Genomic DNA, 23,958 nt, shown 5'->3' with positions numbered 1-23,958 from the left:
TCTTGGGGCAGATGGGAAACCCATGTCCAAACAGACCATTTGTAAATGGTTCTCACATTGCATCTATTTCTGCTATTCCTTCCATGGAAAGAGTCCTCCCAAACCCATCAGATCACATTCCACTAGGGCAGACTCTACTTCCACTGCCTTCCTGAGAGGGGTTGCAACCAAATATATTTTAGAAGCTGCTACCTGGACATCCATCCACACACTCACCAAATACTACTAGCTGACTACCTTCTCCAAAACCAGGGCAGGCTTTGCATCTGCAGTCCTGCAGGGCATGTTGGCATCCCCTTGAAACGGTGCGATTGTGGAGTTTTGCTCCTTCCCGTCCTTCCCTCCACCTGGTTTCTCAGCTTTGGGAATCTTCCCACAAGTGATGACTACAACAGTGAAACACGAAGAACATAGAACAGTTGTGTACGCTTACCATAAATGTAGATGTTCGAGTGTATTCACTGTTGCAGTCCTATTTTCCTTCCACCATCCCCCTTTTTCTCTTTCTTGGGGTCTCCTACCTATTGTGAGCAAGAAAAACTGATATAATGGTGTCGACTGCTTCATTTTATAGCTCTTATGGCCTGACATCAACTTCAGACACCAGAAAATTGACGCAGGAGGGAAATCCTTTACTCTGGTATTCGGGCTGGCCGAGGGCTACCCAGTAGGGATAACCCACAAGTGATGACTGTAACAGTGAATACACTTGAACATCTACATTTATAGTAAGTGTACACAACTGTACTTTTTTATAACAAGAAACAAGTATCTTAACACAGGTGATCAATGCCAGTATTTCAAAAATAAACATACTGAAAAATCCACAAAAATGAAAAAAAAAATTATCACAAAAGAAAAAATTTCCTTTTCTGATCTGTTAAAAAAACCCTAATACTAAACTCAGCTATAGTGTGTCTGAATGGTAGTGTTACAGGACAGGATTAGGATTAGCACACATCAGTAAGGATGGGCAGCAGGGGCTTCACCCCCCTGCACCACTAGGATTAGCACACATCAGTAAGGATGGACAGCAGGGGCTTCACCCCCCTGCACCACTAGGATTAGCCCACATCAGTAAGGATGGACAGCAGGGGCTTCACCCCCCTGCACCACTAGGATTAGCACACATCAGTAAGGATGGGCAGCAGGGGCTTCACCCCCCTGCACCACTAGGATTAGCACACATCAGTAAGGATCACCATCTTCCTATTGCATCATAATCCAGACCCTCATCCTGCCTGTGTCCCTTACTCGTACCACACTGTGCCTTAGAAAAGCAGTTCTTGTAATACTAGTACTACACACAGCATATGCAGCAGCGTGCATGTCTCCTTAGCAAACCCTTACACTAATCCTAATCAAAAACACTTGCTTGCAAACGTCTACCCTCCTAATGCTGACGTTTTTGGTATTTTAAAAATCTTTGACATTAAAATCCCAAACCTCCACTTATTACCCAAACACACTCAGTCTTTCTTCTTTCAGCATGTGTAGCATTCAACAATAAGAGCTCTCAGGAAGTCTTCCAAGTAGTTTATTCTTTTGAACAACTGAAGGTGTGTGTGTGTGTGTGTGTGTGTTTGTTTATATCTGCTGTACTGGGGGGAGTCATGAAGGATACTATGTGGTGTACACATTGTGTTTGCTTTGAACTACACCTTTTCAATTAATTTACAGCCCTACCGTGGTGCTTTTATGTGAAGAAGTGTAGCACTGCAGTAGACTGTCTCCATGGACATGTTACATGCTAATGACGCAGTCCAGGAGAAAGGCATATGCTAATTAGTCATGTGCTGTATCCCCCACAACTGTGTACATGCTATGCGATTCATGGAATCATGCAAACATGTAAATTAGCACAGCCTTTCCTTCCATGGTGTGGTAGTGAACATGGCCGAAAGGTCATGTATGTCCATCACAGCAGAGGTAAGCGCTGCAATGTGTAGTGGTAAGGTAGGGTTTGAGTGTGTGTACATGGACAGGGGGGTATGTAATGAGCTGCTTTTGTGTGTGTGTGTGTGTGTGTGTGTGTGTGTGTGTGTGTGTGTGTGTGTGTGTGTGTGTGTGTGCGCGAGCATGTATGTGAGTTGGGGTAGCTGTCATACTTCCCATACACTGTTGCACAGTCTGCAACAACCAGTGAAGGTTCTGTACTTCTGTCTGAGTGGCACTTTAAACACTATGGGGATCAAAGAATGTGTGGAACACTAAAAAACTCTGTGGTCATGCCTGATGGGCTGTTAAAACTACAGGGATTGGGAGGTGGGAACACTATCATTAGGGATACTAAATATGACATGACTTTAAGGCAGGGAACAACTAGACACCAGGAATAAGTAGCAAGCAATAAAAGGCACTAAAACAGCTTCAAACCTTGTACCCTCCTGTCTCCCCAGGAATAAGTAGCATGCAGTAAAAGGCAGTAAACCAGCTTCAAACATTGTACCCTCCTATCTCCCCAGGAATAAGTCGCAAGCAATAAAAGGCACTAAACCAGCTTCAAACCTTGTACCCTCCTGTCTCCCCAAAAATAAGTAACAAGCAATAAAAGGCACTAAACCAGCTTCAAACCTTGTACCCTCCTGTCTCCCCAGGAGTAAGTAGCAAGCAATAAAAGGCACTAAACCAGCTTCAAACCTTGTACCCTCCTGTCTCCCCAAGAATAAGTAGCAAGCAATAAAAGGCACTAAACCAGCTTCAAACCATGTACCCTCCTATCTCTCCAGGAATAAGTAACCTGCAATAAAAGGCACTAAACCAGCTTCAAACCTTGTACTCTCCTGTCTCCCCAGAAATAAATAGCATGCAGTAAAAGGCAGTAAACCAGCTTCAAACCTTGTTCCGTCCTGTCTCTCCAGGAATAAGTCGCATGCAATAAAAGGCACTAAAACAGCTTCAAACCTTGTACCCTGCTGTCTCCCCAGGAGAAAGTAGCAAGCAATAAAAGGCACTAAACTACCTTCAAACCTTATACCCTCCTGTCTCCCCAGGAATAAGAAGCAAGCAAGAAAAGGCACTAAACCAGCTTCAAACCTTGTACCCTCCTGTCTCCCCAGGAATAAGTAGCAAGCAATAAAAGGCACTAAACCAGCTTCGAACCTTGTACCCTGCTGTCTCCCCAGGAATAAGTAGCAAGCAATAAAAGGCACTAAACTACCTTCAAACCTTATACCCTCCTGTCTCCCCAGGAATAAGAAGCAAGCAAGAAAAGGCACTAAACCAGCTTCAAACCTTGTACCCTCCTGTCTCCCCAGGAATAAGTAGCAAGCAATAAAAGACCCTAAACCAGCTTCAAACCTTCTACCCTCCTGTCTCGTCAGGGATAAGTAGCAAGCAATAAAAGGCACTAAACCAGTTTCAAACCTTGTTCCCTTCTGTGTCCCCAGGAATAAGTTGCAAGCAATAAAACGCACCAAGCCAGCTTCAAACCTTGTACCGTCCTGTCTCCCCAGAAGTAAATAGCAAGCAATAAAAGGCACTAAACTGGCTTCAAACCTTGTACCCTCCTGTCTCCCCCATGAATAAGTAGCAAGCAATAAAAGGCACTAAACTAGCTTCAAACCTTGTACCCTTCTGTCTCACCAGGAATAAGTAGAAAGCAGTCAAAGGCACTAAACCAATTTCAAACCTTGTACCCTGCTGTCACCCCAGGAATAAGCAAGGAATAAAAGGTAATAAACCAGCTTCAAACCTTGTACCCTCCTATCTCCCCAGGAATAAGTAGCAAGCAATAAAAGACACTAAACCAGCTTCAAACCTTCTACCGTCTTGACTCCCCAGGGATAAGTAGCCTGCAATAAAAGGCACTAAACCAGCTTCAAAACTTCTACCGTCCTGTCTCCCCAGGAATAAGTAGCAAGCAATAAAAGGCACTAAACCAGCTTCAAACCTTGTACCCTCCTGTCTCTCCCCAGGAATAAATAGCAAGTAATAAAAGGCACTAAACCAGCTTCAAACCTTGTACCCTCCTGTCTCCCCTAGGAATAAGTAGCATGCAATAAAATGCACTAAACCAGCTTCAAACCTTGTACCCTCCTGTCTCCCCAGGAATAAGTAGCAAGCAATAAAAGGCACTAAACCAGCTTCAAACCTTGTACCCACCTGTCTCCACAGGAATAAGCAGCAATGCAGTAAAAGGCACTAAACCAGCTTCAAACCTTCTACCCTGCTGTCTCCCCAGGAATAAGTAGTCTGCAATAAAAGGCACTAAACCAGCTTCAAACCTTGTATTCTCCTGTCTTCCCAGGAATAAGTAACAATGCAATAAAATACACGAAACCAGCTACAAACCTTGTACCCTCCTGTCTCCCCAGGAATAAGTAGCAAGCAATAAAAGGCATTAAACCAGCTTCAAACCTTGTACCCTCCCTTCTCCCCAAGAATAAGTTGCATGCAATAACAGGCAGTAAACCAGCTTCAAACCTTGTACCCTCCTGTCTCCCCAGGAATAAGTAGCATGCAATAAAAGGCACTAAACCAGCTTCAAACCTTGTACTCTCCTGTCTCCCCAGGAGTAAGTAGCAATGCAGCAAAAGGGACTAAACCAGCTTCAAACCTTGTACCCTCCTGTCTCCCCAGGAATAAGTAGCAAGAAATAAAATGCACTAAACCATGTTCAAACCTTGTACTCTCCTGTCTCCCCAGGAATAAGTAGCAAGCAATAAAAGGCACTAAACCAGCTTCAAACCTTGTACCCTGGTGTCTCCCCAGGAATAAGGAGCTTGAAATAAAAGGCACTAAACCAACTTCGAACCTTGTACCCTCCAGCCTCCCCAGGAATAAATAGCAAGCAATAAAAGACACTAAACCAGCTTCAAACCTTGTACCCTCCTGTGTCTCCAGGAATAAGTTGCAAGTAGCAAGCAATAAAAGACACTAAACCAGCTTCAAATCTTGTATGATCATCTCTCCCCAGGAAAAAGTAGCCTGCAAAAAAAGGCACTAAACCAGCTTCAAACCTTGTACCCTCCTGTCTCCCCGGGAATAAATGTCAAGCAGTAAAAGGCAATAAACCCGCTTCAAACCTTGTACCCTGCTGTCTCTCCAGGAATAAGTCGCATGCAATAAAAGGCACTAAACCCGCTTCAAACCTTGTACCCTGCTGTCTCTCCAGGAATAAGTCGCATGCAATAAAAAGCACTAAACCAGCTTTAAACCTTGTACCCTCCTGACTCCCCAGGAATAAGTAGCAAGCAGTAAAGCCACTAAACCAGCTTCAAACCTTGTACCCTCCTGTCTGTCCAGGAATAAGTCGCATGCAATAAAAGGCACTAAACCAGCTTCAAACCTTGTACCCTGCTGTCTCCCCAGGAATAAGTAGCAAGCAATAAAAGTCACTAAACCAGCTTCAAACCTTGTACCCTCCTGTCTCCCCAGGAATAAGTAGCAAGCAATAAAAGTCACTAAACCAGCTTCAAACCTTCTAACCTCATGTCTCCCCAGGAATAAGTTGCATGCAAAAAAAGGCACTAAACCAGCTTCAAACCTTGTACCCTGCTGTCTCCCCAGGAATAAGTAGCAAGCAGTAAAGCCACTAAACCAGCTTCAAACCTTGTACCCTCCTGTCTGTCAAGGAATAAGTCGCATGCAATAAAAGGCAATAAACCAGCTTCAAACCTTGTACCCTCCTGTCTCCCCAGGAATAAATAGCAAGCATTAGTAGGCACTAAACCTGCTTCAAACCTTGTACTCTCCTGTCTCCACAGGAATAAGTAGCAAGCAGTAAAGGCACTAACCAGCATCAAACCTTGTACTCTACTGTCTCCCCAGGAATAAGTAGCAAGCAATAAAAAGCACTAAACCAGCTTCAAACCTTGTACCCTCCTGTCTCTCTAGGAATAAGTAGCAAGCAATAAAAGGCACAAACCAGCATCAAACATTCTACCCTCCTGTCTCCCCAGGAATAAATAGCAAGCAATAAAAGGCACAAACCAGCATCAAACCTTGTACCCTCCTGTCTCCTCAGGAATAAGTAGCAAGCAATAAAAGGCACTAAACCAGCTTCAAACCTTGTACCCTCCTGTCTCTCTAGGAATAAGTAGCAAGCAATAAAAGGCACAAACCAGCATCAAACCTTGTACCCTCCTGTCTCCCCATGAATAAGTAGCTTGCAATAAAAGGCACTAAACCAGCTTCAAACCTTGTACCCTCCTGTCTCCCCAGGAGTAAGTAGCAAGCAATAAAAGGCACTAAACCAGCTTCAAACCTTGTACCCTCCAGTCTCCTCAGGAATAAGTAGCAAGCAATAAAAAGCACTAAACCAGCATCAAACCATGTACCCTCCTGTCTCCTCAGGAGTAAGTAGCAAGCAATAAAAGGCACTAAACCAGCTTCAAACCTTGTACCCTCCTGTCTCCTCAGGAATAAGTAGCAAGCAATAAAGGGCACTAAACCAGCATCAAACATTGTACCCTCCGGTATCCCCAGGAATAAGTAGCAAGCAATAAAAGGCACAAACCAGCATCAAACCTTGTACCCTCCAGTATTCCCAGGAATAAGTAGCAAGCAATAAAAGGCACTAAACCAGCTTCAAACCTTGTACCCTCCTGTCTCCACAGGAATAAGTAGCAAGCAATAAAATGCACTAAACCAGTTTCAAACCTTTTATCCTCCTGTATCCCCAGGAATAAGTAGCAATGCAGTAAAAGGCACTAAACCAGCTTCAAACATTGTACCCTCCTGTCTCCCCAGGAATAAGTAACAAGCAGTAAAAGGCACTAAACCAGCTTCAAACCTTGTACGCTCCTGTCTCCCCAGGAATAAGTAGCAAGCAATAAAAGACCCTAAACCAGCTTCAAACCTTGTACCCTCCGGTCTCCCCAGGAATAAATAGCATGCAGTAAAATGAACTAAACCAGCTTCAAACCTTGTACCCTCCTGTCTCTACCCAGGAATAAATAGCAAGCAATAAAAGGCACTAAACCAGCTTCAAACCTTGTACCCTCCTGTCTCCCCTAGGAATAAGTAGCAAGCAGTAAAAGGCACTAAACCAGCTTCAAACCTTGTACGCTCCTGTCTCCCAGGAATAAGTAGCAAGCAATAAAAGACCCTAAACTACCTTCAAACCTTATACCCTCCTGTCTCCCTAGGAATAAGTAGCAAGCAATATAATGCACTAAACCAGCTTCAAACCTTGTATCCTCCTGTATCCCCAGGAATGGATAGCAATGCAGTATAAGGCACTAAACCAGCTTCAAACCTTGTACCCTCCTGTCTCCCCAGGAATAAATAGCAAGCAGTAAAAGGCCTTAAACCAGCCTCAAACCCTGTACCCTCCTGTCTCCCCAGAAATAAGTAGCAAACAATAAAAGGCACTTAACCAGCTTCAAACCTTGTACCCTGCTGTCTCCCCCCTGGAATAAGTAGCAAGCAATAAAAGGCAGTAAACCATCTTCAAACCTTGTACCCTGCTGTCCCCCCAGGAATAAGTAGCAGTCAATAAAAGGCACTAAACCAGCTTCAAACCATGTACCCTCCTGTCTCCCCAGGAATAAGTAGCAAGCAATAAAAGGCACTAGACTAGTTTCATACCTTGTACCCTCCTGTCTCCCCAGGAGTAAGTAACAATGCAGTAAAAAGCACCAAACCAGGTTCAAACCTTGTATCCTCCTGTATCCCCAGGAATAAGTAGCAAGCAATAAAAGGCACTAAACCAGCTTCAAACCTTGTACCCTCCTGTCTCCCCAGGAATAAGTAGCAAGCAATAAAAGTCACTAAACCAGCTTCAAACCTTGTACCCTCCTGTCTCCCCAGGAATAAGTAGCAAGCAATAAAAGTCACTAAACCAGCTTCAAACCTTGTACCCTCCTGTCTCCTCAGGAATAAGTATCAAGCAATAAAAAGCACTAAACCAGCATCAAACCTTGTACCCTCCTGTCTCCCCAGGAATAAGTAGCAAGCAGTAAAGGCACTAAACCAGCTTCAAACATTGTACCCTCCTGTCTCCCCAGGAATAAATAGCAAGCATTAATAGGCACTAAACCAGCTTCAAACCTTGTACTCTCCTGTCTCCCCAGGAATAAGTAGCAAGCATTAAAGGCACTAACCAGCATAAAACCTTGTACCCTCCTGTCTCCCCAAGAATAAGTAACAAGCAATAAAAAGCACTAAACCCGCTTCAAACCTTGTACCCTCGTGTCTCTCTAGGAATAAGTGGCAATCAATAAAAGGCACAAACCAGCATCAAACCTTGTAACCTCCTGACTCCCCATGAATAAGTAGCTTGCAATAAAAGGCACTAAATCAGCTTGAAAGCTTGTACCCTCCTGTCTCACCAGGAATAAGTAGCAATCAATAAAAGGCACTAAACCAGCTTCAAACCGTGTACCCTCCTGTCTCCCCAAGAATAAGTAGCAAGCAATAAAAGGCACAAACCAGCATCAAACCTTGTACCCTCCTGACTCCCCATGAATAAGTAGCCTGCAATAAAAGGCACTAAATCAGCTTGAAAGCTTGTACCCTCCTGTCTCACCAGGAATAAGTAGCAATCAATAAAAGGCACTAAACCAGCTTCAAACCGTGTACCCTCATGTCTCCCCAAGAATAAGTAGCAAGCAATAAAAGGCACTAAACTAGCTTCAAACCTTGTACCCTCCTGTCTCCCCAGGAATAAATAGCAAGCAATAAAAGTCACTAAACCAGCTTCAAACCTTGTACCCTCCTGTCTCCCCAGGAGTAAGTAACAATGCAGTAAAAATCACCAAACCAGGTTCAAACCTTGTATCCTCCTGTATCCCCAGGAATAAGTAGCAAGCAATAAAAGGCACTAAACCAGCTTCAAACCTTGTACCCTCCCGTCTCTCCAGGAATAAGTAGCAAGCAATAAAAGTCACTAAACCAGCTTCAAACCTTCTACCCTCATGTCTCCCCAGGAATAAGTTGCATGCAAAAAAAGGATCAAAACCAGCTTCACACCTTGTACCCTTCTGTCTCCCCAGGAATAAGTATGCAGTAAAAGGCACTAAACCAGCTGCAAACCTTCTACCCTCATGTCTACCCAGGAATAAGTTGCATGCAATAAAAGGCTCAAACCAAGCTTCAAACATTGTACCCTCCTGTCTCCCCAGGAATAAGTAGCAAGAAATAAAAGGCACTAAACCAGCGTCAAACCTTGTACCCTCCTGTCTCCCCAGGAATACGTAGCAAGCAATAAAAGGCACTAAACCAGCTTCAAACCTTGTACCCTTCTGTCTCCCCAGGAATAAGTAGCAAGCAATAAAAGGCACTAAACCAGCTTCAAACCTTGTACCCTCTTGTCTCCCCAGGAATAAGTAGCAAGCAGTAAGAGGCACTAAACCAGATTCAGACCTTGTACCCTCTACTCTCCCCAGGAATAAGTAGCAAGCAATAAAAGGCACTAAACCAGCTTCAAACCTTGTACCCTCCTGTCTCCTCAGGAATAAGTGGCTTGCAATAAAAGGCACTAAACCAGCATCAAACCTTGTACCCTCTTGTCTCCCCAGGAATAAATAGCAAGCAATAAAAGACACTAAACCAGCTTCAAACCTTGAAACCTTCTGTGTCTTCAGGAATAAGTTGCAAGCAGCAAGCAATAAAAGACACTAAACTAGCTTCAAATCTTGTACGCTCATCTCTCCCCAGGAATAAGTAGCCTGCAATAAAAGGCACTAAACCAGCTTCAAACCTTGTACCCTCCTGTCTCCCCAGGAATAATTAGCAAGCAGTAAAAGGCAGTAAACCAGCTTCAAACCTTGTACCCTCCTGTCTCCCCAGGAATAAATAGCAAGCAGTAAAAGGCACTAAACCAGCTTCAAACCTTGTACCCTGCTGTCTCTCCAGGAATAAGTTGCATGCAATAAAAGGCACTAAACCAGCTTCAAACCTTGTACCCTGCTGTCTCCCCAGGAATAAGTAGCAAGCAATAAAAGGCACTAAACTAGTTTCAAACCTTATACTCTCCTGTCTCCCCAGGAATAAGTAGCAAGCAATAAAAGTCACTAAACCAGCTTCAAACCTTGTACCCTCCTGTCTCCCCAGGAATAAGTAGCAAGCAATAAAAGTCACTAAACCAGCTTCAAACCTTCTAACCTCATGTCTCCCCCAGGAATAAGTTGCATGCAATAAAAGGATCAAAACCAGCTTCACACCTTGTACCCTTCTGTCTCCCCAGGAATAAATAGCAAGCATTAATAGGCACTAAACCAGCTTCAAACCTTGTACTCTCCTGTCTCCCCAGGAATAAGTAGCAAGCAGTAAAGGCACTAACCAGCATCAAACCTTGTACCCTACTGTCTCCCCAGGAATAAGTAGCAAGCAATAAAAAGCACTAAACCAGCTTCAAACCTTGTACCCTCCTGTCTCTCCAGGAATAAGTAGCCTGCAATAAAAGGCACTATACCAGCTTCAAACCTTGTACCCTCCTGTCTCCCCAGGAATAAGTCGCATGCAATAAAAGGCACAAACCAGCATCAAACCTTGTACCCTCCTGTCTCCCCAGGAATAAGTAGCAGGCAATAAAAGGCACTAAACCAGCTTCAAACCTTGTACTCTCCTGTCTCCCCAGGAATAAGTAGCAAGCAGTAAAGGCACTAACCAGCATCAAACCTTGTACCCTACTGTCTCCCCAGGAATAAGTAGCAAGCAATAAAAAGCACTAAACCAGCTTCAAACCTTGTACCCTCCTGTCTCTCCAGGAATAAGTAGCCTGCAATAAAAGGCACTATACCAGCTTCAAACCTTGTACCCTCCTGTCTCCCCAGGAATAAGTTGCATGCAATAAAAGGCACAAACCAGCATCAAACCTTGTAACCTCCTGTCTCCCCAGGAATAAGTAGCAGGCAATAAAAGGCACTAAACCAGCTTCAAACCTTGTACCCTCCTGTCTCCCCATGAATAAGTAGCAAGCAATAAAAGGCACTAAACCAGCATCAAACCTTGTACCCTCCGGTATCCCCAGGAATAAGTAACAAGCAATAAAAGGCACTAAACTAGCTTCAAACCTTGTACCCTCCTGTCTCCCCAGGAATAAGTAGCAATGCAGTAAAAGGCACTAAACCAGCTTCAAACCTTGTGCCCTCCTGTCTCCCCAGGAATAAGTAGCAAGCAGTAAAAGGCACTAAACCAGCTTCAAACCTTGTACCCTCCTGTCTCCCCAGGAATAAGTAGCAATGCAGTAAAAGGCACTAAACCAGCTTCAAACCTTGTGCTCTCCTGTCTCCCCGGGAATAAGTAGCAAGCAATAAAAGGCAGTAAACCAGCTTCAAACCTTATACCCTCCTGTCTCCCCAGGAATATGTAGCAATGCAGTAAACCAGCTTCAAACCTTGTATCCTCATGTCTCCCCGGGAATAAATAGCAAGCAATAAAAGGCACTAAACCAGCTTCAAACCTTGTATCCTCATGTCTCCCCAGGAATAAATAGCAAGCAATAAAAGGCACTAAACCAGCTTCAAACCTTGTACCCTGCTGTCTCCCCAGGAATAAGTTGCATGCAATAAAAGGCACTAAACTGACTTCAAACCTTGTACCCCCTGTCTCCCGAGGAATAAGTATAAAGCAATAAAAGGCACTAAACTAGCTTCAAACCTTGTACTTTCTGTCTCCCCAGAAGTAAATAGCATGCAGTAAAAGGTACTAAACCAGCTTCAAACCTTATTCCCTACTGTCTCCCCAGGAATAAATAGCAAGCAATAACAGGCACTAAACCAGTTTCAAACCTTGTACCCTCCTATCTCCCCAGGAATAAGTAGCCTGCAATAAAAGGCACTAAACCAGCATCAAACCTTGTACCCTGCTGTCTCCCCATGAATAAGTAGCAAGCAATAAAAGGCACTAAACCAGCTTCAAACCTTGTGCCCTCCTGTCTCCCCGGGAATAAGTAGCAAGCAGTAAAAGGCACTAAACCAGCTTCAAACCTTGTACCCTCCTGTCTCCCCATGAATAAGTAGCAAGCAGTAAAAGGCACTAAACCAGATTCATATCTTATACCCTCCTATCTCCCCAGGATTAATTATGCAATAAAAGGCACTAAACCAGCATCAAACCTTGTACCTTCCTGTCTGTCCAGGAATAAATAGCAAGCAATAAAAGGCACTAAACCAGCTTCAAACCTTGTACCCTCCTGTCTCCCCAGGAATAAGTAGCAAGCAATAAAAGTCACTAAACCAGCTTCAAACCTTGTACCTTCCTGTCTGTACAGGAATAAATAGCATGCAATAAAAGGCACTAAACCAGCTTCAAACCTTGTACCCTCCTTTCTCCCCAGGAATAAATAGCAAGCAATAAAAGGCACTAAACCAGCTTCAAACCTTGTACCCTCCTTTCTCCCCAGGAATAAATAGCAAGCAATAAAAGGCACTAAACCAGCTTCAAACCTTGTACCCTCCTGTCTCCCCAGGAGTAAGTAACAATGCAGTAAAAAGCACCAAACCAGGTTCAAACCTTGTACCCTCCTGTCTCCCCAGGAATAAGTAGCAAGCAATAAAAGGCACTAAACCAGCTTCAAACCTTGTACCCTCCTGTCTCCCCAGGAATAAATAGCAAGCAATAAAAGGCACTAAACCAGCTTCGAACCTTGTACCCTCCTGTCTTCCCAGGAATACGTAGCAAGCAATAAAATACACTAAACCACCTTCAGACCTTGTACCCTCCTGTCTCCTCAGGAATAAGTATGCAGTAAAAGGCACTAAACCAGTTTCAAACCTTCTTCCCCTCTCTGTTCCCAGGAATAAGTTGCAAGCAATAAAACGCACCAAGCCAGCTTCAAAGCTTGTACCCTTCTGTCTCCCCAGGAAGAAGTAGCATGCAATAAAAGGCGTTAACCTAGCCTTAAACCTTGTACCCTTCTTTCTCCTCAGTGGATGTTATGCTTTTGTGCCGCTACTTAACATCAAAGGGTTATTTTAAGAATCTTTAAATGAATTTGAAAAAACATAGGGGGGGGGGTTTGAACTTTAAACCCCTGACACAAGAAATTGCTGTATATGTCCACTGCACTAATTGATAAATTAGTACCATATTTGTTTTTTGATAGATTTTATATATATAAATATATATATATATATATATATATATATATATATATATATATATATATGTATATAATCTCGGGCATTATAAAATACCTGCAACATGTGATGTACAAGAGAGAGAGGGGGAGGAAACTTTAGGCTTACTTATCAACATCATAGACCGCTTTCGCCCTAGCATGCATTTACAAAAGGATATGAAGGGTGAAATTCAAATGTATGGCATTAGGGACTGACTGTAATCATCCATGAATTGTCATGGCAGGGTGGAAAGGAGACAGTGTGGATGTTGTGACAAAAGGTAGAGGTAATGAGGTTTTTGGTGCCTCTGTGTGTTTTACTGTGTGCTTGTGTGTGACATACAGTGATAGAGGTGGATGTGGCTACCAGAGTTAACTACTGCAGGAAGTCTTGATCTGCAGTTTATAGTTATCTGCGATTCATAGATGTGCAAATTGACGATAATAAGGTTTTTCCTCATTGTGGCTCGTGTATCTTACGTAAACAGGGCCTTATAGGGGCTACTGTAAAATGATGCGGTAGCACTTTTATGCATCTTCGGTATAGTATATTATGCAAATGCACATGTACATTTATGCATGTGTTTGTATATTGTGACATTGTGCCTGGAAAACAGAATATGCCTGTAATTGCATTTTGTGTCTTTCTGTTTTCACAACCTTTAATCGTTTAGTTAGTTTTGTTAGCTAGAATAATAAGACACTGGCTGTTTTTGCTGTAGCCTTAGTGCAGCAGATGAGGAATGCAGTTCCTCAAGTGGGAAGATTATTGTGAGGTAGAACACGGGCTTCACCTGAAGATTCCAGGCTTCTTTTTTTGGATGGGCCGTTCAGAACATGTAGTGAGTGTGTCATGAAGAAAGTTCAGGTGAATTTTCTGCAGCGCTGGTGTGATGCCTAACAGAATCTCGCAGCTGCAAATTATAATTTGCAGCCTGTCTGCAAGAAAGACTGTGTGGGAGTGAGCTTTGTATATAACAGAACAGAGGAGCCCGGGGGGGATTCAAGTTTTACCCACTCTAAGTTTACCCACTGAGAGTATAGTTAGGTGTGAGAACAAATATTCTTTTAACAATTATAACATTTTTAACTAAAGTGGTTTAGTGCCTGTTGTTGCTTGACCACTTTAATCTTTTAGTGGGGTTTTAAATTTATTCCTAATAACAAATGTGACCTGACAAATGTGATTTTAGATCTCAAGACTTTTATGAGAAAGTTAAATTTTGATGTTATGTTTGATGGTACAGGTAAAGAGAAAAATTCAGAGATTTTAAAGAGAAAAAGTGAATTTAACCCACCTCTACACCCCCAAATTAAAAAATTTGAAATGGTAGTAGAAAAAAGAATTAAGGCAGGCTATTTGTGCTTCCCCCTATAGGTGTAAATACAACCTTACGGCTGGGGAGTAGTTGGTTTTAAAGGAACTCAAACAGAACCATAAAGTGCGTGTCATGAAACCGGACAAGGGATGGGGTTGTCCATATTGAGGGACAATGTTATTTACGAAGGCAAGATGTTAGACATTTTGGGTGATTCCAGTACATAACAGGAGGGTGTCCAGAAATTAGATTTTTGTTGCATATAAAAAAATTGATTTGGTCATTGATGACTTACTCTGGGATGGACTGATTGATCTGGACACTCGTGAGTATTTACATGTAGCTCAACCCAGAATAGCTACTATTTTTGGCATACCTAAGGTGCACAAGGACCCTACGGACCCTCCTTTAAAGACCTAATGTTTCGGCTGAAGGGTCAAAGACTGCACCCATAGCAAAGTTTCTTGACATAAAATTAAAGTCAATTTGGGGTACAGAAAATACTATTTTAAAAGATTCCTGGGATTTTTTAAAGGGAATTAAAACTGACCAGTGCTTTGACAATACTATTTTTGTCACGACTGATATTAAAGACTTGTTTACTGTTATACCCAAGGACTTAGGATTAGCCTGGTTGGAAGAAGTCTTACTGGATAAGGCCTGTCCATCTACGGACAAGTTGTCAGTCATTTTACAACTGATGGAAATGGTATTAAAAAAAATTTCATTTTTTATGGGGGGGGGGATTTTTTCATCAAATCAAGGGCGTAGCCATGAGGGCAAATTGTGCCCCCCCCCCCATATGCCAGTATATTTTTAGCTTGGTGGGAGAAAAAATATGTTTTAAAGTCTCTACATAGTAACTGTTGGTCCCACTATCAGAGATTTTTAGATGATATAGCTATTTTTTGGATTGGCACCGTGGAGAAGCTACACTAATTTTTGAACTATTTGGGCACTGCTACCACCTTTTTGGAATTTACCAGTTGTATAAACATGGACAGACTTGATTTTTTGGATGCGAGTCTAATTAAGACTGTGGAGGGCATTAAGTCTAAAATATTTCGTAAAGACAAGTTTTCAAATTCTTATCTCCATTTTTCGAGTGCCCACCCTTTCATACAGAAGAAAAAACATTTATCAAGGTCAGCTAATTCGAGCATCCAGAATGACTTCCCAGGATGTAGATTTTTCATTGGAGTGTGACTTTATTGAAAGCTTATTAATTCAAAGGGGTTACCCAAAAGACCTATTGGTGGACAGTCGTACCTATGTAAGTAATTTACACCACACTAAGTACTACCCATTGTTGGGTAAAGGACTGGACACAAATCAACATGTATTAAGTGAAGTTAACCCCTTGGCTTACTCTTTTACCTTAGATTTTAATTTGGACTCCGAAATGGTAGTGGACACAATAACAAAGGAATGGAATAGGTTCACTTCATTGACGGATCTCAAAGGTATTGACAAGGGACCCCTGAAGATCAGTTATAAGAGGGGGAAAAAATCTGAAAGACCTCTTGGAGGGTGGGGGTAAACAGAAGCCTCCACATACCACTAAGAGAAAAGGTACTTTTAAATGTGGAGCATGCACACAGTGCAATTTTATTTCTAACACTGATCGGGTATTTTTAAAAAGTAGGAATAAATGGGTGTATGGTAAAAGTTTTAGAAACTGTAATTCTAGTGGGCAAGTATACTTAGTCGTGTGCAAGACCTGTGAAGCCTTTTACGTGAGCAAGACTGAAAGAAAGTTGAAAAGACTTATATATGAGCACATACCTCTTGAAATCCTACTATTCTAACATCTGGCTCTGCTCTTGCTATACCCCAGGGTAGCTACATCTATGCTCAGTTGCAAGGACTATGCTACACTACAACATTTTCCTATACTGAGCTCTACTGCTATCCCACAGATTCATCCTAACATTTCATCAATCTATAAGCAGTAAACATTCCAACACTTGTACTATTCTGTACCATATCCCTTACCTGAAAAACACTCTAATCTGTTTCTAGACTAACACAATACCTAACAGAGCTTATCTTACTCTCATCCTACCTATATCTTTACCCTATTTTATGCCACTATGGGCATTTATTTACTTCTCAGTTATACTAAAGCATAAATGTATTACAACTTTATATTTACTAATATTCTGAAGGAAAAAAAAAATATATATATTATTTATATATATTTGCATTATTTGTACTACTTGTATATTCTGCTAGAGTACTGACTGTATATTCTTCTAGTTATCACATGCCATGTAAATGGTCCTCTGTACTACTTATAAATGTTAAGAATTGCTTTGTACTGTTTTCATCTAATATTGTATTGTATCATGGAGCTTTTCTCCCCGGGCCTCCGCTGAAAATGGACCTGTGTCCAGTCGGACTTTCCCGGTTAACAAAAATAAAATAAATAAATAAATAAAATGTACGATGTTAAGAAATGTAATGTTAAAAACGCTCTGTATAAACATTCTTTGGACTGCCCAAAGGCAAGGTTTGAGTTTTTTGTTTTGGAGGTTGCTATTCAGGATGTGAGGGGGGTGCATGGGAGACTATCCTTGAGTATAGGGAATTATTCTGGTAGATTACCCTAATTGCAAGCAGGACCCCCGGGTTAAATGAGAACATCTCAATAGCACCTCTACTAAAACTCAGGTCTGCCAAGCTAAAAATTACTTTGGAAACAAATACATTTACTTACACTTCTTCGATATATGCATGCTTTTTACATAAGTATAAATAAGTATTTTTACATCAATACAGTATTGAGATATTTTATTGATATATGACTGATTGCATGAACAGTTTTATATATATATATATATATATATATTTTACCATTGTTTTTAGGGTGTAATTAGTATGTTCTGATGCTAGGTGGCAGCACTTGGAATTTTTAAAATGTCTTTTTAAAATGTAGACTTCCGCGGTGGTGCAACGATAGCATTGTTGCTGCACAGCAAGAGGTTCTCCCATTCGCTTCTCGGCTGGAGTGCGAGGAGTGCCTTCTGTGTGGAGTCTGCATGTCCTCCCTGCGGTTGGGTGGGCGTTAGAAAGACATGCGTAACTGGGCGTGCCTTCGTTGAAGGTTGAACGTTGAGCTGGCACCTCGGCGTTCGTGAAAATCTCCTGCCAATCATTAGCAGACCGGAGTTCCGCTGTGGCGACCCCTAACCGGGAAAAGCCAAAAGACAACAACAACTTTTATTTTATTGGTCATTTTTTGATTAGGGGAACTATTTAATGGGCCTTTGCTATGTAATTTATTATTCTGATGAAGTTCTTGTGAATGAAAACGTATTTGGAGTATCAGCGTTTTGCTTATCTACTACTTGTGCCATTAAACCTTGAAGAAACTGTGAACCTGAGTGCTTCCTTCCAGCCTGTTTTCTTCTGTTAACACTGGCTGATTTTGCTGTAGCCTTAGTGCAGCAGATGAGGAATGCAGTTCCTCAAGTGGGAAGATTATTGTGAGGTAGAACACGGGCTTCACCTGAAGATTCCAGGTTTCTTTAGTTGGATGGGCAATTCAGGGCATGTAGTGGGTGTATCATGTTGAAAGTTCAGGTGAATATTTTCTACAGAGCTGGTGTGAAGCCTAACAGAATCTCGCAGCTGCAAATTATAATTTGCCGCCTGTCTGCAAGAAAGGCTGTGTGGGAGTGAGCTTTGTATATAATAGAACTGGTGGCATTACCTCTAATGGCTGAAAGTCTACAGATACTGTAACACACTTCTATAGTTGACTGTGTTAAGCCAAAGTAGGTTGTATTTCATCCTCTAAATAAACCATTGTTTTTATGTATCTCCGCCTGAAGTGTGATTTGATAATGCATATATGTGTGTGTGTGTGTGTGTGTGTGTGTGTGTGTGTGTGTGTGTGTGTGTGTGTGTGTGTGTGCGTGCTCGCGCGCGTACCCAAACGTTAATAGAAATATAATATAAAAAAGTAACTTTGACAACACAATCCACATGTTGCGAGACGTAACCTCAGAGCATGCAACTTTAAAGCAATCTTTTTAGGCAGAGGTGCAAGCCTCCCTGCACCTCCACACCCCCTGTCTAACTCCGAGACTACATAGTACTGGGGAAAGGGCACATTCCCCAACCCGGTAATGTAGCGATCTCACACAACTGTCAGTCATCTGTTTTGTCAACAAAGCAGATGTCGACCCTAGTGACACGCCACTAAATTAACGGCTGTCATATATAATATATATATATATATATATTTATGTGTGTGTGTGTGTGTGTATAGACCTATATATATATAGACCTATATATATACATATATATGTATATATATATATATATATATATATATATATATATATATATATATATATACATGTGACAGAGAGGTGGTCAGGCTCCCCTCCAAGTAAGAATACTGTATAATAAAAACAACTTCTGACATACAGAGGAAAGTATCTTTACTGTTTGTTCCCTCTGTGCTATCAGACAAATGAGTTTTCTGGTGACTCAGAGAATGTAAATGGTACGTTCTGTCAGGAATGCCTTATTAAAAGGAAAGGGTTCTTGTAACAGATCATGGCATTTATTTTTTCAACATATACCTCCCATGAATCCGTGTTTCTGCAATTGTCATAGTATGGGAATGACAGAGAGATAATTTGTGCTGCATGCTCCCTGGAATATTGTTCTTGTATATTTTCCTTGTGTTCCCCTGGAATATTGTCCCCTGTTTTCTGTTCCCCTAAGAGCATTTCCTTTTATAATGCCCCCCAGTTCTCTGGTTTCATGTTGATTTTATAGTATCTATCTGTTTCTTAATATTTTGTTCATTTTGTACTACCCTTGTGTTCTCTTAGCTGTTGTTCCTTTGTTATTACTGTGTTTCTCTAGGATGTTTTTGTTGCCAGCTTTATGTTGCAGAGGGATGCAGCCCTGACTGTGACTCGGGTGACATGGTATTAACTAGCAACTTGGGAATGGGAATGCATGAAAACCCTGACTTCTCATCCTAAAAGGAGTGAGGAAGGCAGCCAGACTTGGTGCTGTACTAATAATGCCCATAGAGGGATGCAGCCCTGACTGTGACTCGGGAGTGAGGAAGGCAGCCAGACTTGGCGCTGTACTAATAATGCCCATAGAGGGATGCAGCCCTGACTGTGACTCGGGAGTGAGGAAGGCAGCCAGACTTGGCGCTGTACTAATAATGCCCATAGAGGGATGCAGCCCTGACTGTGACTCGGGAGTGAGGAAGGCAGCCAGACTTGGCGCTGTACTAATAATGCCCATAGAGGGATGCAGCCCTGACTGTGACTCGGGAGTGAGGAAGGCAGCCAGACTTGGTGTTGTACTAATAATGCCCATAGAGGGATGCAGCCCTGACTGTGACTCGGGAATGAGGAAGGCAGCCAGACTTGGTGCTGTACTAATAATGCCCATAGAGGGATGCAGCCCTGACTGTGACTCAGGAGTGAGGAAGGCAGCCAGACTTGGCGCTGTACTAATAATGCCCATAGAGGGATGCAGCCCTGACTGTAACTCGGGAGTGAGGAAGGCAGCCAGACTTGGCGCTATACTAATAATGCCCATAGAGGGATGCAGCCCTGACTGTGACTCGGGAGTAAGGAAGGCAGCCAGACTTGGCGCTGTACTAATAATGCCCATAGAGGGATGCAGCCCTGACTGTAACTCGGGAGTGAGGAAGGCAGCCAGACTTGGGGCTGTACTAATAATGCCCATAGAGGGATGCAGCCCTGACTGTGACTCGGGAGTGAGGAAGGCAGCCAGACTTGGTGCTGTACTAATAATGCCCATAGAGGGATGCAGCCCTGACTGTGACTCGGGAGTGAGGAAGGCAGCCAGACTTGGTGCTGTACTAATAATGCCCATAGAGGGATGCAGCCCTGACTGTGACTCGGGAGTGAGGAAGGCAGCCAGACTTGGCGCTGTACTAATAATGCCCATAGAGGGATGCAGCCCTGACTGTAACTCGGGAGTGAGGAAGGCAGCCAGACTTGGTGCTGTACTAATAATGCCCATAGAGGGATGCAGCCCTGACTGTGACTCGGGAGTGAGGAAGGCAGCCAGACTTGGTGCTGTACTAATAATGCCCATAGAGGGATGCAGCCCTGACTGTGACTCGGGAGTGAGGAAGGCAGCCAGACTTGGTGCTGTACTAATAATGCCCATAGAGGGATGCAGCCCTGACTGTAACTCGGGAGTGAGGAAGGCAGCCAGACTTGGGGCTGTACTAATAATGCCCATAGAGGGATGCAGCCCTGACTGTGACTCAGGAGTGAGGAAGGCAGCCAGACTTGGTGCTGTACTAATAATGCCCATAGAGGGATGCAGCCCTGACTGTAACTCGGGAGTGAGGAAGGCAGCCAGACTTGGTGCTGTACTAATAATGCCCATAGAGGGATGCAGCCCTGACTGTGACTCGGGAGTGAGGAAGGCAGCCAGACTTGGTGCTGTACTAATAATGCCCATAGAGGGATGCAGCCCTGACTGTGACTCGGGAGTGAGGAAGGCAGCCAGACTTGGTGCTGTACTAATAATGCCCATAGAGGGATGCAGCCCTGACTGTGACTCGGGAGTGAGGAAGGCAGCCAGACTTGGTGCTGTACTAATAATGCCCATAGAGGGATGCAGCCCTGACTGTGACTCGGGAGTGCGGAAGGCAGCCAGACTTGGTGCTGTACTAATAATGCCCATAGAGGGATGCAGCCCTGACTGTGACTCGGGGAGTGAGGAAGGCAGCCAGACTTGGCGCTGTACTAATAATGCCCATAGAGGGATGCAGCCCTGACTGTGACTCGGGAGTGAGGAAGGCAGCCAGACTTGGTGCTGTACTAATAATGCCCATAGAGGGATGCAGCCCTGACTGTGACTCGGGAGTGAGGAAGGCAGCCAGACTTGGTGCTGTACTAATAATGCCCATAGAGGGATGCAGCCCTGACTGTGACTCGGGAGTGAGGAAGGCAGCCAGACTTGGTGCTGTACTAATAATGCCCATAGAGGGATGCAGCCCTGACTGTGACTCGGGAGTGAGGAAGGCAGCCAGACTTGGTGCTGTACTAATAATGCCCATAGAGGGATGCAGCCCTGACTGTGACTCGGGAGTGAGGAAGGCAGCCAGACTTGGTGCTGTACTAATAATGCCCATAGAGGGATGCAGCCCTGACTGTGACTCGGGAGTGAGGAAGGCAGCCAGACTTGGCGCTGTACTAATAATGCCCATAGAGGGATGCAGCCCTGACTGTGACTCGGGAGTGAGGAAGGCAGCCAGACTTGGTGCTCTACTAATAATGCCCATAGAGGGATGCAGCCCTGACTGTGACTCAGGAGTGAGGAAGGCAGCCAGACTTGGCGCTGTACTAATAATGCCCATAGAGGGATGCAGCCCTGACTGTGACTCGGGAGTGAGGAAGGCAGCCAGACTTGGCGCTGTACTAATAATGCCCATAGAGGGATGCAGCCCTGACTGTGACTCGGGAGTGAGGAAGGCAGCCATACTTGGTGCTGTACTAATAATGCCCATAGAGGGATGCAGCCCTGACTGTGACTCGGGAGTGAGGAAGGCAGCCAGACTTGGTGCTGTACTAATAATGCCCATAGAGGGATGCAGCCCTGACTGTAACTCGGGAGTGAGGAAGGCAGCCAGACTTGGCGCTGTACTAATAATGCCCATAGAGGGATGCAGCCCTGACTGTGACTCGGGAGTGAGGAAGGCAGCCAGACTTGGTGCTGTACTAATAATGCCCATTGGATAATGGTACTGTTGTCACCAGCATTCAGGCCGTGACAGGGGCATGCATGCCAAGCAACATACACTGTAAACCGAGTCAAGTATATGTGGAGGTACAGTTCTTCAAAATGTGTTATTTTAAGCTAAACTTACCAGCTGTTGTTAGTGACTGAGGTGTTAAGGCTTGAATAAAAAGGAAGCTGGTGGCTGCCTGGATGACTTTCTCCCATGAACAGCTTTTGCCCAGAAGGGAACAAAAACTTCACCTTGTATGTTCCCCTGGGTTTATAATCTTCCGAGACCTTCTGAAGGAGGGGATTTCAGATTGGTTCAGAATGTTGAGTTCTCAGTGTGTCTGAAGACTGTTCCCCTTGAATTATTAAGTGGAAGACAATATTTAGAGTGAAATAGGATATTTGAACTGCAAGCATATTCATCAAGGATTATTTGAGACAAAGACTTTCCAGGTTGAGTAAGGAGTACATCACTGAAATTTAAGGCATTCGTGTTCTTTTAGATGTATTTTTATCAACAATCTCTTGTCTTTCAGGGCTCTACCTGCTGCCTGCCATTCATTTGCTGGCCGAGGGACACCAATTCAGCCATCGCATCCAAATTCACAGACAGAAGTCTTGAATTATCGAGACAGGAGGCCTGGTAGACGTTCTGTCAATGAGACAGAAAGGCTCCGTGGAGAGCTGTTGAACATTTTCACAGACCAAGACATTAAGGTTGACTTTGTTCTGCAGAAGTACCCAACACTGACAGATCTATGCATGCTATCAGACTTAATTCTGGGCCTCCAGTTCTAAGCTTACTTTGTGATTTGTTCTGAACTCCAATGACTTGAAGGCGTACCTTCCAAGGCAGTTACCACCCACTTTGTCAGTATCTGTGCATCATGAATTCTTTCCATATGTCCATAACGTTTGAATGGTGGGCTTTAATTGTCTATTTGTTACAAGTGACAGACATTCTCTCCTTTAATGCGTCCTCTTTAGTACCTTGAAAATGAGTTATATTTAAAGGGGAAAGGTTAACACTAAGGACCTGAAGTTCAGGGCAGTGGCTTGTCCTGATATGCAGTCTGTGATTGATAAAGAGATTTTTAGCTTATTTACTTGAAATATATTGGTTTCATCAGGTTGAGTCCATTGCATTTAGATCTGACATTTTGCTGAAACCAGATATTCCAATACTCTCTGCAGTTCATGTCAAAACTGGTCTGCAGTATTAGTGTACTTAGTAGTTTAAAAGGTGTATTGCTGCTGTTATAACCTTCTGATAGATGTGCACAGGCGCTGCGAACCATGCAGATTAACAGAAGAGCTTAACTTAAGTAAAGTCAAACATTCCCAGCAGGCATGTCACTAGCGTCACCACAGTTGTAATTCAGCTGTGCAACTACTGCTCAGAATTCTGGGATGTTGGTCACGTTCAGAGACCATAAATTCATCCCAATATTGTTTGTTTAATAAAATGGGTATACATTAACAGTGCAGATTTATTTATTTATTTATTTATTTAAATAAATAAATAAATCCATCCCGATATTGTTTAATAAAATGGTTATACATTAACAGTGCAGATTTATTTATTTATTTAAATAAATAAATAAATCCATCCTGATATTGTTTGTTTAATAAAATGGTTATACATTAACAGTGCAGATTTGAAGTGGCCATATATGTGAATGTCAATCTTTTACTGACTGCTTATCCTTGACAACCCTTGTATTGAGCAGCAAAAGGATAACCACATTCAAGCAACTCCATGTGTACTGAAAAAGTTGCTTTGCACAGAATGGTCAGGGTATCCATCCCCCACTGCTGACCGACATAACTAATGTGCCGCTCTCTTTCAGTTTGTATTTGGCCAGTATAGTTTTGAAA

General features: G+C 43.2%; 1 protein-coding gene across 1 annotated transcript in view; it reads left to right on the top strand.

The window, feature by feature from the left end:
• Window positions 1-23,733, top strand: part of LOC122790395 (protein KHNYN-like) — a 712,085-nt gene extending 688,352 nt beyond the window's left edge. Inside the window, exon 7 of the mRNA XM_044057915.1 lies at window positions 22,617-23,733. Within this exon, the coding sequence (XP_043913850.1) occupies window positions 22,617-22,878 (262 nt within the window). The 3' untranslated portion in view covers window positions 22,879-23,733. The remainder of the gene's footprint in view (window positions 1-22,616) is intronic.
• The last annotated feature ends 225 nt before the right edge of the window (window positions 23,734-23,958 follow it).

This window comes from Protopterus annectens, chromosome 16.part0, assembly GCF_019279795.1.
Source record: "Protopterus annectens isolate FY-2018-M chromosome 16.part0, PAN1.0, whole genome shotgun sequence".
In the NCBI taxonomy this organism is placed as follows: Eukaryota; Metazoa; Chordata; order Ceratodontiformes; family Protopteridae; genus Protopterus; species Protopterus annectens.
Note: the sequence above shows the minus strand (reverse complement) of the source record. Positions and strands in the feature narration are given on the sequence as shown.